Raw genomic sequence first — 14,700 nt, 5'->3', positions numbered from 1 at the left:
GAGAAAAATAAAAGAAACAGAAGAGAAAAAGAGGAGGAGGAAGAGGAAGAAGACAAGGAGAAACAGAGAGAGTGAAACAGGCAAATCTCCGCTTATCCATAAAAGAGAGTGAGGAAACACAATGGAGACAATAGCCAGTGCATTAACAGTAAACAAATATATATATCTCTCATACATACGAACATACGTATACACATGATGTCGGCCTATACGTACACACACCCTCCTAATATAAAGGAACATGGACACATACAAACAAAATCAAATCACGGTCAAATGTATGGCTGCAAGAGCAGACTCTGATACAGACTCTGATACAAACTCGAACACACACACACACACACACACACACACACACACACACACACACATCTCCCTGTTCCTAACTCTCATCTGTAAGCCCTTTAGACACATCGGCTGCTGCCTCTGAATTAAGATGGCATTAGAGACTCGGAGCTCGCTGACAACTGGACTTCATTATGCACACAAAGCAGACCCTGTCCCGCTGGTAAGACAGGCCACATTTATTTAGTCCGTTGACTCCTTCTAAACAGAGCCACTGAGGAGAGCAGAGCTGGTGGTAAATACAAACCTGGCCACTGATGCTGATGTTGTGGATTAGTCATACACTCCTAACGCAGCCTAACAACATTGGGTTTTCAACCCTTGCCTGAGCCAAACAACTGCACGATCATAAACAAAGACACATTTCTATGCATAACTCCGATGGGTTGAAATCACATTGTGTTTCGACATGATTCTACACATGGCTCTTGGTGGAAACACCACGTGCATACACATACACAAGCACACACACACACAGATATTGAATCAATTGAGTATGTGAGTAAAGATAGAGTAACGTACTGTTAGAATCAATGCACTATGCATTGAACGATTCAAGATGTTTCAGTGTGTCAAAACTAGTCTGCGTCTTCAGAGCATTAAACCTCTACATACACAAAAAGGCATTCCCAGACACTCACATGTGCACTCACACCCAGCATACAATAACAATCAAGTAACCAAATACAGAAACAGACACACACACACACACACGCACACACACACGCAAGTGTCATTGAAAACCAAGACAAGCCTTAGTTGACAATACGGCAAAGCACACACATACATAAGACATGAGCAAGCATATAGACAATGGTTGATTTCTTTTTCATAGCAGGATAAGCATTTGTGAAATGAACGTCCACATATACATTCTGTGTATATGACTAACACTTCAATGGACATGGAGTCAGTGCCAGAAAGACCCCACCCGAAAAGTAATGCAAATAAAGAAACAGCAGAGAGACAAACAAAAGAAAAAGGAAGAAGTAGAGATATTGGAAAAAGAGACACCCCCTTACTTTGCATACATCCACGCACGCACACACGCTCGCAAGCGTGCACACACATACACACACACACACACACACACATACACACACACACACACACACACACACACTCTCTTAAGCCCGTACCAGTAGAAAGCTTTCAGGAGACAGAATTTGCAAAGGAAATGACAACACGGGTATTGCAAACACCTGGAGAGAGAGAGGTTAATCTAGTTTGAACATGAAATCAGTGTTACATTCAGCACAGTAATGAAAAAGAAAACAGATGGGAAAGTGACCTCGCTACTTTGATATGATGACTACTCAGTTGGGTGCTTGGTGGAGGGCTATTTCATCACAAAGCATGTGGAGTGTTTTTATACATATTAATAATGACATTCAACAAGACACTATAACAATGAGGGTAACCCGCATTGAGGACTGAGGAATTGCATACAGTGTGATAAACCTACACAATAGACATATTTATGACACTATGAAAAGCACTTGAAATGATTATTTCACTTCTCAAAGGCAACTATTTTCTGTAAAGTGAGATGTATCTGTTCTTGGTGTTAAGAAATCGAGGATCACACACACACACACACACACACACACACACACACACACACACACACACACACAGACATACTCGTAAATAGTAAATACACAATTCTTCACTCACAAGACAGGTACAGCTGATTAGAGAACACTCATACATATATATTAAATGCCATTCATCAAACAAGCAATGCTAAATCTGTATTTCCTCCAAATGCACCTTGTCTGGCATGTGGTCCCATTTCAGATCAAAGGGAGCAGAGCTCCAAGGAGAACCAGAGGATTATGATCTCTTCTACCTATCTTTAATATTAGTTTTCCACACTTTCCTTATCATTGAATGGGTCATGTGTGCATCTGTGAGAATTTACGATGTCGGCAAGCAAAGCAGTTTCCATCTCTGGAGGCCTTTCCTCCATCAGGTCAAAGATAGTTTAGTGACAATTTCCCCCAGGAGAATTCTGCAGTAGTGCTGCTAGCTGCTAGTTTTATATTGTAGCACCTCCCAGGGGAATCACAGTGTTTAATCCGTGTTAGCTGAGAATGTCAGGTGGAGGGAACATTATGAGATCAAATAAAACACATTATAATTCAACAAAACGTATCAGGTTTTAGTATAGTTAAAGGCCCACCCCAGCCAGTTTTGCTTCGTGGTTTTTCTTGAAAAGAAAAAGTACTCAAAGAACCCCAAAGCACTGAGTGGTGAAATTAGTAATTGACTGAGCTATTTGGGAAAGTAATGGCAGACATCGCTAGGAGCAATTCTCAATAAAATGCTTTGGGAATGTTGTTTGGGTTATATTGACTCTGGCAGCTAACTTTACAAACATACTAGCCACGTCACACCTCAGAGCTCTATACTGAATGAATGTCATATGTCACAGCATGTGGTAAACCCTTTTAGGAGTAGCTAAGAAAATAGAACGTATCACCCAAAATACATATACTTTGATCAAAATGGCAATTTTCGGCCAGTGCAATAACATTGTGCAGCACCATATCAGCTAAAAAAAACGAAGGCGGGCCTTTAAGAGAATTACCAAGCCTGAATAGGCATGTAGTTGATGAATGCCCATCACAAGTGACATACCTTGACATTAACTCATCATGGAACTTTCTTTTCCAATGTGCCAAACAAAGCATTTGTGGTACCAGCAATGGCATGGTTGATGGTTAATGCCAACAGATTGTAAAAAGTGAAGTAATTGGGAACAAACTTGTGTTCAGCGATGAAATTGCCTTTGAGAACCTGATATTGGCAGTGGCTAATTGATGTGTTCGCTGCCAAGCCTTTCTTCGTGAGAGCCCTGTGGGTTGGTTTTAGTCAAGCCTGGCTTGCTTTGCTTTGTAGTAGCACATGTAGCCATGTAGACTGCATCCTGTTGATGAGGGAATTTCCTCCTCACTCCCGCACAGGACGACAGTAACCACCCAGGTGTCTGTTTCTCTCTACAAGATTCTACATGTTGCACCTGCAGGCTCCCTACACCAAAACAATGTGGCAAAGCACAAAGCTGACCCCAGATTCACCTCAGAACAAATGAATCAACATATCCCCCCATTTCCGAAAGGTGAGCAAGGTCAAATAAACTAATAACAGGTTTAAAAAGAAAAAGTACATAATACTCACTCAGAGGACAAAAAAGACAGGGGGGAAAAACGGCAACAAATGATAATAGACACATTGACAGAACAAGCCATCAACAAGTTGACTTTCACTGGCTGGGAGTGCTGGGTTGTGAATGAAGAGGCAGGTGACATGACTACATTTCCAGTAAGGTGGTGAAGTGGGATGAAGAGAAGAGATCCGTGTGAAGTATTTGAACAAGGCCTGGCTGTGGAGAGAGGGTTAGCGTTTGACCCAAGGAGCAGTGGGGAGGAGATGGGAATGACCTTCGCTGTTTGAGGCCGTGCCCACCAGTGACCTGTTCGCCAGCGGGGGCTCTTACCTCGCACGTAGAGGTTAGCCGGGGACGAGTAGCGGATCCCGGCGCTGTTTACCGCAACACACTCGTACTTGCCCTGGTCTGCCTCCTCGCTGTTCTCAATCTGCAGTGCTCCTGAGGAGAGAGGGCATACTGTCAGGGCTCAGGTCATGTGGACACACCCCCCAGGATACTGTCAGGGCTCAGGTCATGTGGACACACCCCCCAGGATACAATGGCTACTGTACATGAGCCAGAGACACACTCATAAACCAGTGCGCGCACACATAAATGCAACCCCACATACAGTACTGTACAATGCACCTGCTCCCTCACAACATTGCAAACCAACAGAGTGCCAACTTTGTCAAATGTGTCATAGCAGAGAGATCTTAACAACAAGCCTGTCCAGGCTTCTGTTCGGTGCTACAGGCAGAGAAGCACTTCCATTTTGGCAACACTGAGAGTAGAAGGGTCTACAGTAGGAAGGGGATAGCTGGAATTGTTTGGGATACTTGAAATAGGAAATCTTTTTTACAACCACGATTTTTCACGAAATATCCACGTAAATATTTGGTAATTACCTGTACTTAACAGATAGAGTACTTAACAATTGAGTAGAAAGACACTATAATATAATATAATATATATATATATAATATTATTTCAGAGCTATTTCACAACATCTACCGATTGTCTACCTATTTCACAACATCTATCCTGACGTTACAATAACGCTGGCCAGAGGGCAGGAGCAAAGCAGACTTTCTAACACTTAAGTCAATTGTAAGCCATTGTGAGTAATGGAAATGTTAGGAGGAGATCACTAACAAGGCTGCAGTATTTTAACTGCTTCACGTTATTCTGCCAAAGTTCCAGCCGTGCAGATAAACTGCCCACAAATCACTAATCAATTCTGCATTGTTCAACACTGACTGTTCTCATTACTTGTTCTACTGTTGGCAACAGAGTGGACAGGAACCATTTCTCAAACAGCAATGAAACAAATTTGTTAAAACAGACTTGGGGGGGTGAAAGACTCCTTTATTTCTATTATTGTTAACAGTGCTTATTTGGCCAACACTTATCTGTCTATAAGGGAGAACTAATTAGATCTGGACCCAGGAAACAACACTTACCTGATTCCTGCTCCCCGAGATACCATTATCTGTTTTCATTTCCAAAATCATACATTTCATTGCACTTATACAGAAAACAGATATTCAATTGAAACACTCAGTATTGACAGACAACATGACTGTGTCTCTCGTGGTTATGTTATGTTGTTAATCTGCCGGATGTAACACTTATCATGCAGTTTTGCGGTCAGTGGAAGCACATTGATTGAAAAAGAAATGTGAACATTATTTCAGTATTTCAGAAATAGTCCTGAAATGCATCATGGGATGAGTTTTGTAACATAATGTTAAGTGCTAGTAAAATAAAAAAATAAAAACAGAGATAGAGATTAAAAAAAAACAAAGAAAGAAAGAAAGAAAATAAAAGAAAAAGACTATGAGTGTGTGACCACATCCACATCCATCTGGTGTTGGGAGAGAGCCGAGAGATGGAGGGGCGTCCAGTACCAGATACCCTTCATCTGGCTGCCTCCATGCTGTACTGTATGTCCGTCATCAAGGGGATTCTGCCTGAGATGTGTATCCTGATGCTACAGTACACACATATACACAGACAAGCTCATTTACACGCACACACACACACATGCGCACGCACACACACACACACCACACACACACACACACACACACACACACACACACACACACCACACACACACACACACACACACCACACACACACACACACACCACACACACACACACACACACACACACACACACACACACACACACACACACACAAAGCATAACATACGCAGGTAAGAGACTTTCTTCTCTCCTAGACATTTCTCTTCCATATCACAAGCCATTGTCAGAGAGATAATGAAAGAAACCATGTTACTGTTCTTTTTCCAAGGTCTTAGCTTTCTCCCTCTGGGCTTGAACAGTATCTGAGAGATCAGAGCACAGTGTAGGCCAATCCTCACATTGTTTCTGAGGTGTGGAGAGAAGGCAGAGTTAAATCTGTCTCTCCATTTACTGTTTCCATTTTCCATTCCACTTCGGGAATGGCTGCTATCTCATGGGAAATTCACCACGTCTTCAAGGCAGACCCCTCGATGAGATGAGATGTTATTGATCTCCTGAGAGAAGTGACCACAGACTCACAGGATGATGATGTTCACTCTGACCTATCTCCTTCCCGCTCTAGAGGCTAATCAACCTGGGATAAGTAGAAGACTTCTCAGAGAAGGAGATTCTGGAAGCCTTCAACAAAAGGTGTTAGCCAGCAGAACTCTGAGGGACCTTGAGGGATTTACTAAGAAGTAAAGCCCCAATAATCCACTAATAGTCTACTTCCCCCCCCCCACCTGCAGCCTCTCTGGACAGTGTGCAGACAGAGGTCACCACTGACCACAAAGTCTCACAGACTACTAATCACATGAGCTGTCAATCGCCATACGCTGCATATGCTAATAAGCTCGTTTCGGCTTTGCAGAGTCAGGAAATGAAAATCGGGAAAAGATCGGTCAAGAGATCACGATCCGAAACTCAGGCAAGAGCTGCCATTTAGAACATTTTAATTATATGTTTGCACCTATGGTGGCATGTCCATCTTGCTCTTTTTCTATGCCATTACAGCCTGGTCAGGTGACCCTTAAGATTTGATTCGATGGAATAATTGTGTAGATAGTGTGATGCTTGCAACTTCTTTATTTCATAGAAGGAGAAAGACTAGACAGACTTACAAAGGGTCATGCGCTGAAGCAGAGAAAGGTGTCAGGGCCAAGAGAAAGAGAAGGACAGAGAGCTGGAGATGGGGACATTGTGAGGTGAGAGGAGGAGGAGAAAGAGTATGAGGAAAAGGAGGTGGTGGTGGAGGAGAGGGATGGGGTGAGTGGACATTTTCTGCACCCAGCATTCTTACCTCTGATTGGTGTACCACCTGGTGAGGTAATTTGAATGCAAATAAGATTAAGAGAGAACCATTAGTACAAAGATGAGAGAGAGAAGAGCGACAGAAAGAGAGCAAAGAAGAAGAGAGAAAAAACAGCAGTGAAAGGGAACTAGTGTCCAGTATTTTTCCAGTACCCTTTTTCCCTGTCTGATGTAAATACGGTTACAAAAAGTCATATAGATATACAGTACATAATATGTTTTGTTATGTTGGAGTGAGACACAATGGTAACTCAGTGGAAACTGTGTCCTATAAGGTTATCTAACAAGAACCTATTTTATACCGCACAACGTGACGCTACAATGCAGGAATACGTATCACACTTAGCATAGCTATGCTCAGGACAAGCTACACAGTTTAGCAGTTAAGAAAAGCTTTCTATAATCCTTTCCTATAGTCCTGAGTCTGTATTGCGCATCTGTCTATTTGTTTTATCCTGGTGGTTGTTTGTGTTATACACCTGGCTGTTACTACAGAGCTGTCAGTCTCGTATGAATGATAACTAAACGACTTATTCCCTACAGTTACATCTGCCTCTTTCTGCTAACACTATGCTATGGCTATCAGTTACTCTGACCCCTTGGTCACCCAAAACGGGTATGTGTTTTGGGCTTTTACCTAAAGGCATCTGAGAGTGTCTTGAAACTGGATCTAATCTGGAGTCTTTTGCATCCTGCCATAATGAGACTGACAGAAATACAGGCTACCCCTGATGCAATGCAAAGAAACCTGTACCGTGGTATACAGTTCTCATACTGCTGCTGCTTCAATAATGGGGATTGTGAAGGCACTGTACAGTACTGTTTTATTTTACTGCCGTAAAGTATATTGCTTCATTCTATAATGACTGACTGAGTGATTACAGTTCAACTATATGTCTATCAATTATAATATTGTGCATACTACCCTCTAACTCAGAATGTCTTTCACACAGTGAATATCCCTTGAGGTGTTAGTAAGAGGGACATTTGGGCATATCTAGTCATATGCCACAAACGGTGGTAACGAAGGTTGGTGACTACACAGATACAACCGATCTGGATAATGAACCAACCACTTGCCACGAATAAACCAGGAGCGTAGAGATGGAGGAACAGGGGCTGAGAGTGAGGAGGCAGCCCCTGGAGGCTGTGTGGCCTCCCCTGTGTCGAGGAGGACATCAGCAGCTTCCATGGGTACTGCAGTACACTGAGACCAGCCAGGACAGACGACAGCCTCCATGGCTGAGGGACTCCAGGGGGATTTTTGTATTCAGCATGATAGCGGATGGATCTGTCATGACAGCTTTCAGTGTAGGGTTCATGGTGAAAAATAATAAGGACTTTATTATATTTTCACAATGTCCAGAGTAGGTATTATTTAGAGTCTTATGTCTTGGAGAAATCAATTGAAGTTAATTCAGAGTATTTGTAACCAGCCTTTAGTCGGAGCAATCACCTCATGAGTTAAGAGGAGCCAGTTTGAGTGACTGTGTGACACACAAAGCTTGCCCTGCTACTCCTGCAGTGTTTACCAGAGAGGCGCAGGGTTTAGCTTTGTCAACACAGACAGTAATCCGCTTCTCTCCCACTCCCACCTTCCTATCAGATCAACGGGTGAGTCGTTGGCTGTTTGCTTATCATGTTGGCTAGCATTGTAAACAGAGGTTGTGATCGATGTCAGAGACAAAATCCTTAGTTCAGACAGGCCCTGGCTGTAATTACTTGGAGACAATGTTATGTTTTAGACCAGTTAAAGCTCTGTGTGATGTGATGCAAATGACCCAAAAAAAATCCATCCTTCACTTGCCACGAGAGTGCAAAGGTCTCAAATTGGAAAAATTGAGCTATTAGTGTCCCTTGATGGATAGAAGGTATTTTAATAGGAAAACTAATTTAGGAGCAAATGCAATCTGACGACCTCATAATCAATTGTATTTAAACAAATAAAATTGCATGAATGTCAAGTGTTGACATGACACAAAAGCTATATTTCAGTTAGTTTGTGTGACAGTAAGGTGGTTTCTTTTTTCTTAAAAAGGGCTAGGCCCATCTGTGCTTGACTGCAGTGGGACTGTGTATGACGAGGAAGCGCTATGAATCAAATTGAAACAAATTGCTGTGCTGTCATGTTAATAACACATGGCGTATCTCTCCTCACCCAAGGCCCCAGCTGTGGCATGGGAACATGCATCAGTGTGCGGCTTCAAAGGCAGAGATATCCTACAGCCTGTCTCTCAGGTCTCTCAGCCAGAGATATCCTACAGCCTGTCTCTCAGCCAGAGATATCCTACAGCCTGTCTCTCAGGTCTCTCAGCCAGAGATATCCTACAGCCTGTCTCTCAGCCAGAGATATCCTACAGCCTGTCTCTCAGGTCTCTCAGCCAGAGATATCCTACAGCCTGTCTCTCAGACAGAGATATCCTACAGCCTGTCTCTCAGGTCTCTCAGCCAGAGATATCCTACAGCCTGTCTCTCAGCCTTTTCCCCAGGCTCTGTTTTTAGATGGGGAGGAGCCAGAGAAAGGGGCCCCTAGGTAGGAGAAACCTATGGAAATGGAAACCTTTATTCTCTCTGCTGCCAGGGCTGGGAAAATAATGTTTCCTCGAACGCCTTATAAGGTAGGTAGCATGGATGCTAAGGCTTTGGGGCACCAGATCAACCTTTCACTCTGTTGTTTTTTATGAAAGTGACTGCAAGGAGGTAAAGGCCTATGGAGCATGGATGTGCATTGTGAAACAGGACAGCCTTAATATAGACCTTTCATTGCCCTCAGGTGACAGACTGTTTGCTCTGAAATGTCTGCTCTCTGGTGCTGCATCACCTAGCTGGTTCCAGTGTTCCAAGATGTTAATACTAAGATTAATGGCTGTCTGCATCTGGTAGGCACCACAGGCACCACTCAGGTAATTAATGCAATGTACTGTATGCAGTTCAACAAAAGTAGAAACTAGTTATTCAACTCCTCAGGCAATGATACTTTATATTTTGGAAAAATAAATGCATATAGTCAACATATGTGTATTGTTATCACCCAGCTGCTGTGTTTCAGTGACCTTACTTGACATGTTTGATGTGTGTCTTTCTGTGTTGTGGGTTTGGATATCCATTGGGAGTAGGTAGTGTGTGTGTGTGTGTGTGTGTGTGTGTGTGTGTGTGTGTGTGTGTGTGTGTGTGTGCGTGCATGCGTGTGGGTGTGTGGGTGTGTGTGTGTGTGTGTGTGCGTGCATGCGTGTGGGTGTGTGGGTGTGTGCGTGTGTGTGTAGGTGTGTGTGTGTGTGCGTGCGTGCGTGCGTGCGTGCGTGTGTGCGTGGACTCTTTACCTGAACGGAGCTGTTTTATACGCCCACTGCTGCTGTTGATGTCCACAGGTAGGAAGTCTTTGAACCAGGAGATCTCCGGGTCTGGGTTTCCACTGGCCGCACACAGCATGGTCGCCGTGCGAGTCCTCTCTACTACCTTCAGTTGGGGGCCCATGTCAATGGTGGGGAAGCCATGGGGGATCTGGTCCTCTGTGACAAACAAAACAAGACAACATTTCATTCATACAGCCTACCAATCTTGATAATGTGAGACCACTCCAGGGTCTGGGCTTGTCTGTGATTTGACTGTTCATCCCACAGCATTGAGCCTGAGAGGAGGTGGTCCTCCTCTTTAAAAGCTGTGAAATCCAGTCCTAATGTATATAGCTGGGCCACGGCTTGACTAATTCTGCCACAGAATTTTTTCCCGTCATGGATCTGCGCGAGCAAGAGGGTGTGAGATGCAATTTCACTCCCGCTGAATTGCATTCAGATAGAGCCGGTCCCTACCCTGCTCAGATAATCTGGAAGGCTAAGTGGAGTCAAATGCCAGCCCTGCCAAATTACAGAAACATAATAAAATCACTGCCCATTCTTTGCTTCCCCTTCCCCATCCCCTCTCTTTGTGTGAAGAGAGATACACCATCTTTAGGAGCTCTACAAAGGAATAGCGCACACAGTGATACAGTCAATTGAAATGACCTTGAAATAAGACCTTAGTTTAGCTATGCAAGAAAAATAAGAGATGAACAGAGGATAGGTTTTTGACAAAGTTACATTGGACTTCTTGGATCGGTGCTGTGTCATTGTGAACTAAATCAAGGAGAGCAGCAGCAAACAAGTCACGTTGAAGAGTAGGGTGATCTGACACCACTACCCTGCATTAGCTTTGTTTGACAGCAACCTAGTGCTGTGTCAGTGATTTTGACATTACTGGATTGTCATTTTGTCAATCGTAATAACAGAAGAATGCCATGACATAGCTTCTTACCTCTCTTGTGTGTCATGCTTAGTGTATTATTATTATTATTATTATTATTATTATTATTATTATTAGATATTCTTAGGATGATGGTCTCCATTAGAACTGTGTCAGCAACAGATTGGGAAAACCTTTATAGTGATCCAATAATCATATTATTATCTCTGAGAGACTTTTAACTGTGTCCATTATTCATAGAAATCATACATTAGTTAACAGGCAATTACTAAAATAATGAGAAATATGTGTCTATGTACATGGACTAGATATGAGAGGCTAAATATGAAAACCACCCAGCTACAACTAGGCTAAATTAGTTATTGTCAGTGCTGGCATCAGGAAGGATAATGAGCTGCAACACTTTATTTTGAATGCTCCATCATGATGACTACATAAACACGACTTCCAGTTTGACATAACAACATGAAATAATAGCTTTGGACAACTTGCTGGTCTCCGCAATAAATGTTCTACGAAGCATGACACACAGACAGGCAATGTTTTAGTACGTCACGCATCATAACATATTCATAACAGTGTTGTCTGATAAGCTGAAGTGATATAACTGGTGATGTGAGAAATAATAATATATGCACAAAAACTGCCCGGTCTCAAAACCGTCTAGCACAAACAGTACAGCCAGAACCCTGGGAAACCCTCTAATAAAGAGCTTAAAACCCAAGCTGTGAAAAAGGAGGTAGGATCCCATGGAGAGAGGGACAAATGAACCCAGGGGACTCCGGGGAAGGGCTGGATGGTTGGCTGGCTGGTGGTTGAAAACACCTAAACTGTCAATGCAGCTCCCCCAGAAGCTCCCACTGAGACTAGAACAGCCTGTTCCTCCTAATACAATAAGAACTGATCCTCATTTGTTGTCGTTTTAGCCCACTGTGGAGGAAGTTCATAGTCTGCTGGGAAAGGCGTTTGTGAAGAACTGTTTGCTTGGTGAACACATCGTGTGTTCAGTATGTCTTCACTGAGGTCTTATGGTGTAATTGTACCCGATGGAAATGGAGGAATGGGGCCTGCAAGTCTACAGTACCAAGACTTCTTCTTCCAAGATCATCATTCTGGGCCTATAGAGAGTACTATCGAGTCAAAGTTAGATAGCAGACAGACAGCATAACAACTTCCAGTCAGTACCTGTACTAAAGCGAGACTTTGTAACTACAAATGATACATTGTGTGCAGTCTGTTACAGTTTATGAAATAAACATGGGGCTACAGCATTTTTCCAACAAGAGGGTTTTCAAATAACCCAGTGAATTCCTTTTGGGAGCACTTGTTGATTTAGATGGGTGAAGAACACTTAGCAAATCTCTATATCTGTGAAAGAGAGAGGCACGAAAAAAAGGGAAGAAAACGGAAGAAAACACTCCAATCATAGTGTCATTCTATAATTTCCATCTGGTCTCAGATGACAAGATCACAGCTTACAATTACAATGATTGCACTAGTAGTAATGTCAACAACAAAAAGGTAATGACAGTTACACATAGTGTTTTCCCCCCCTCATGACACAGGATATCAACACCTGGAATAGTTTAGTTTATTAGGATCCCCATTAGCTCTCTTCCTGGGGTCCACACATAACATAACACACAACAAAGTACAGTACACTTATAGACAAATTATAGACATAGAGTAGCATAGATTAACACAAAAACAATGCTACATTGAATTAAAATAAAATAATCAAACCAAAAAACGAAACGCTGTGAGTATTGTAAATGGAATGCTCTGTATTTTCAAGGGAGAATTACCATGCCTTTGGAAAGGGGACCCCACCTAATCCACCACTACCTCTGAGGAATTCCTAAAATTGGTGATTGTAGTTTCTCACCCGACTAATCTCGACACACAAATAGAGCTGCCATTGTGCTGTGGCTGATAGCCTGTCAGTCAAACGGTATTTACACAGAGGATGATGGTGTACCGACATGTCCTGTCTGTCCGCTCCTGTCACTCAACCTGCCCTACCTCATCTCTTTATTAACAATGACAGGAGGAGAGAAGAGGGGAGGGGAGGGGGAGAGAGAGGGAGGGGGAGGGAAAGAGAGAGAGATGGGGAGGGCCCAGCCTTCGCAAAATGACTGTGTCAAATCTATGATGTTTGTCTCTACTCTCAGACCTGGGAAAGAATTCACATGCCCCTTCACATCCTTCAGCATGTAATCCAAGGGGTCCCAGACATCATTTGAAGGGAATACTGACTGCTTTTCAGAAACACAAATATGTGCAAGTATGGGAAATCAAGAATGGAATTGCAAGTTCCGTATAACAGCATAATGCAAAACTGTTGATAGATTGGGGATGTCTGACCAATCCTCTCCTCCTGTGTGACTAGCCACAATTTCACTCCAACTAGACACTCACTGTCAGATCACAAACCAGACACCTCAGGTGACATACGGCTCTAGCCCTTACTGTACAAGCTGCAGTGCCCAAACACCTAGCCAATTTGAACCAAGTCACGTCACACTGTCCCTGTCCCATATCACTGTTAAGTCAGCCATAGCCTTGGCTGAGAGAGCTGGAGGAGTCTGACCTCAGACTCAGGCTGGTGGTAGAGAGGGAGGCATGGTCCTGGCAGTCCACACTGAGCGTATTGTTCTCCCTGTGCAACTGTGACAAGGTGTTTGGCTCCGGCAGAGCCACGCATTCCGCCTGTGACGTGGGCCGTCTGCTTTGTAAGAGCATAAAGATTCACGATTGGCCAACATGAAGACAGGTTGGGGGTGGGGGTGGGGGTGGCGGGCCCAGGCCCAGAAAGTGGCTCTGGCTAACAGGTATGCAACAGGTTTGATGCCCAGTTCAGTTGCCTGTGTCGAAAGACTCTTACTTGAGTCCTCTACAGTATGTGGGGGTATTTGTCCTTAATCATCCTCTCTCTTCCAACCACTGAACGACTCTGACCAAGCATTCAGAGTGAGCCTCCAACTCAACAGTGGCTTGAATGGGTTGGCCTGTTCTTTAATGACTCCCGTACTCTGTGATCTCTGGATATACTGATACACACAGATCACAGAGAACCGTAGTTTAGTTTGCGTGTCTCGTAGGTTATAGAGATGCACCTGTCGTGTGTCCACCTCTTTAAGCAGCTCTCATGGTGCGGTTTACATGCTGGGAAGCGAGCCAGGGACAGAATTCCCCGGTAATGAGTACGGGACTACTCTCTTGGTTAGTGTAGACAGAGGGGCCTGTCTACAGTCTGGGGATGACAGGTCGGCCCGCCTGAGGATCCCATCAGTATCATTTACCACTCAGGATTTTCCCAGAGAATTTGTGGCTGGGAGGGAATATTTGGGACATGAATGCTGGTGTATATGACTGGAAATGTTTTACTAAACAAGACTATCCTGTTACAATTCTGCAGTAAGCGTACCTGCACTATTCACTACAGTGAGTGAAACTTAAGTACAAAACGTATTTTAAGCCTCCAGTAATAACAAATAATAAGAACATAATGACACATGGCTCAATCTCTGCTGTTGTGCATTATAACTGTTACACTTTACATGTACATTGCCCTGTGTAGTAACTACGTAATTACATAAGAACAACCTGTTGTTAACA

General features: G+C 43.4%; 1 protein-coding gene across 1 annotated transcript in view; it reads right to left on the bottom strand.

Annotated features, from left to right (window-relative positions):
- The window catches only part of ptprfa (protein tyrosine phosphatase receptor type Fa), a gene marked incomplete at its 5' end in the record, with an annotated part of 134,839 nt that overhangs the window by 100,951 nt on the left and 19,188 nt on the right, over positions 1–14,700 (bottom strand). The window contains 3 exons of the mRNA XM_080535442.1: positions 3,848–3,958; positions 6,833–6,850; positions 10,164–10,352. Of these exons, the coding sequence (XP_080391568.1) occupies positions 3,848–3,958; positions 6,833–6,850; positions 10,164–10,352 (318 nt within the window). The remainder of the gene's footprint in view (positions 1–3,847; positions 3,959–6,832; positions 6,851–10,163; positions 10,353–14,700) is intronic.

The sequence above is a fragment of the Nansenia antarctica genome (genome assembly GCF_963989245.1).
Source record: "Nansenia antarctica genome assembly, chromosome: 7".
Lineage (NCBI taxonomy): Eukaryota > Metazoa > Chordata > Actinopteri > Argentiniformes > Microstomatidae > Nansenia > Nansenia antarctica.
The sequence above is the reverse complement of the archived record's forward strand: the minus strand, read 5'-3'. Positions and strand labels throughout refer to the sequence as shown.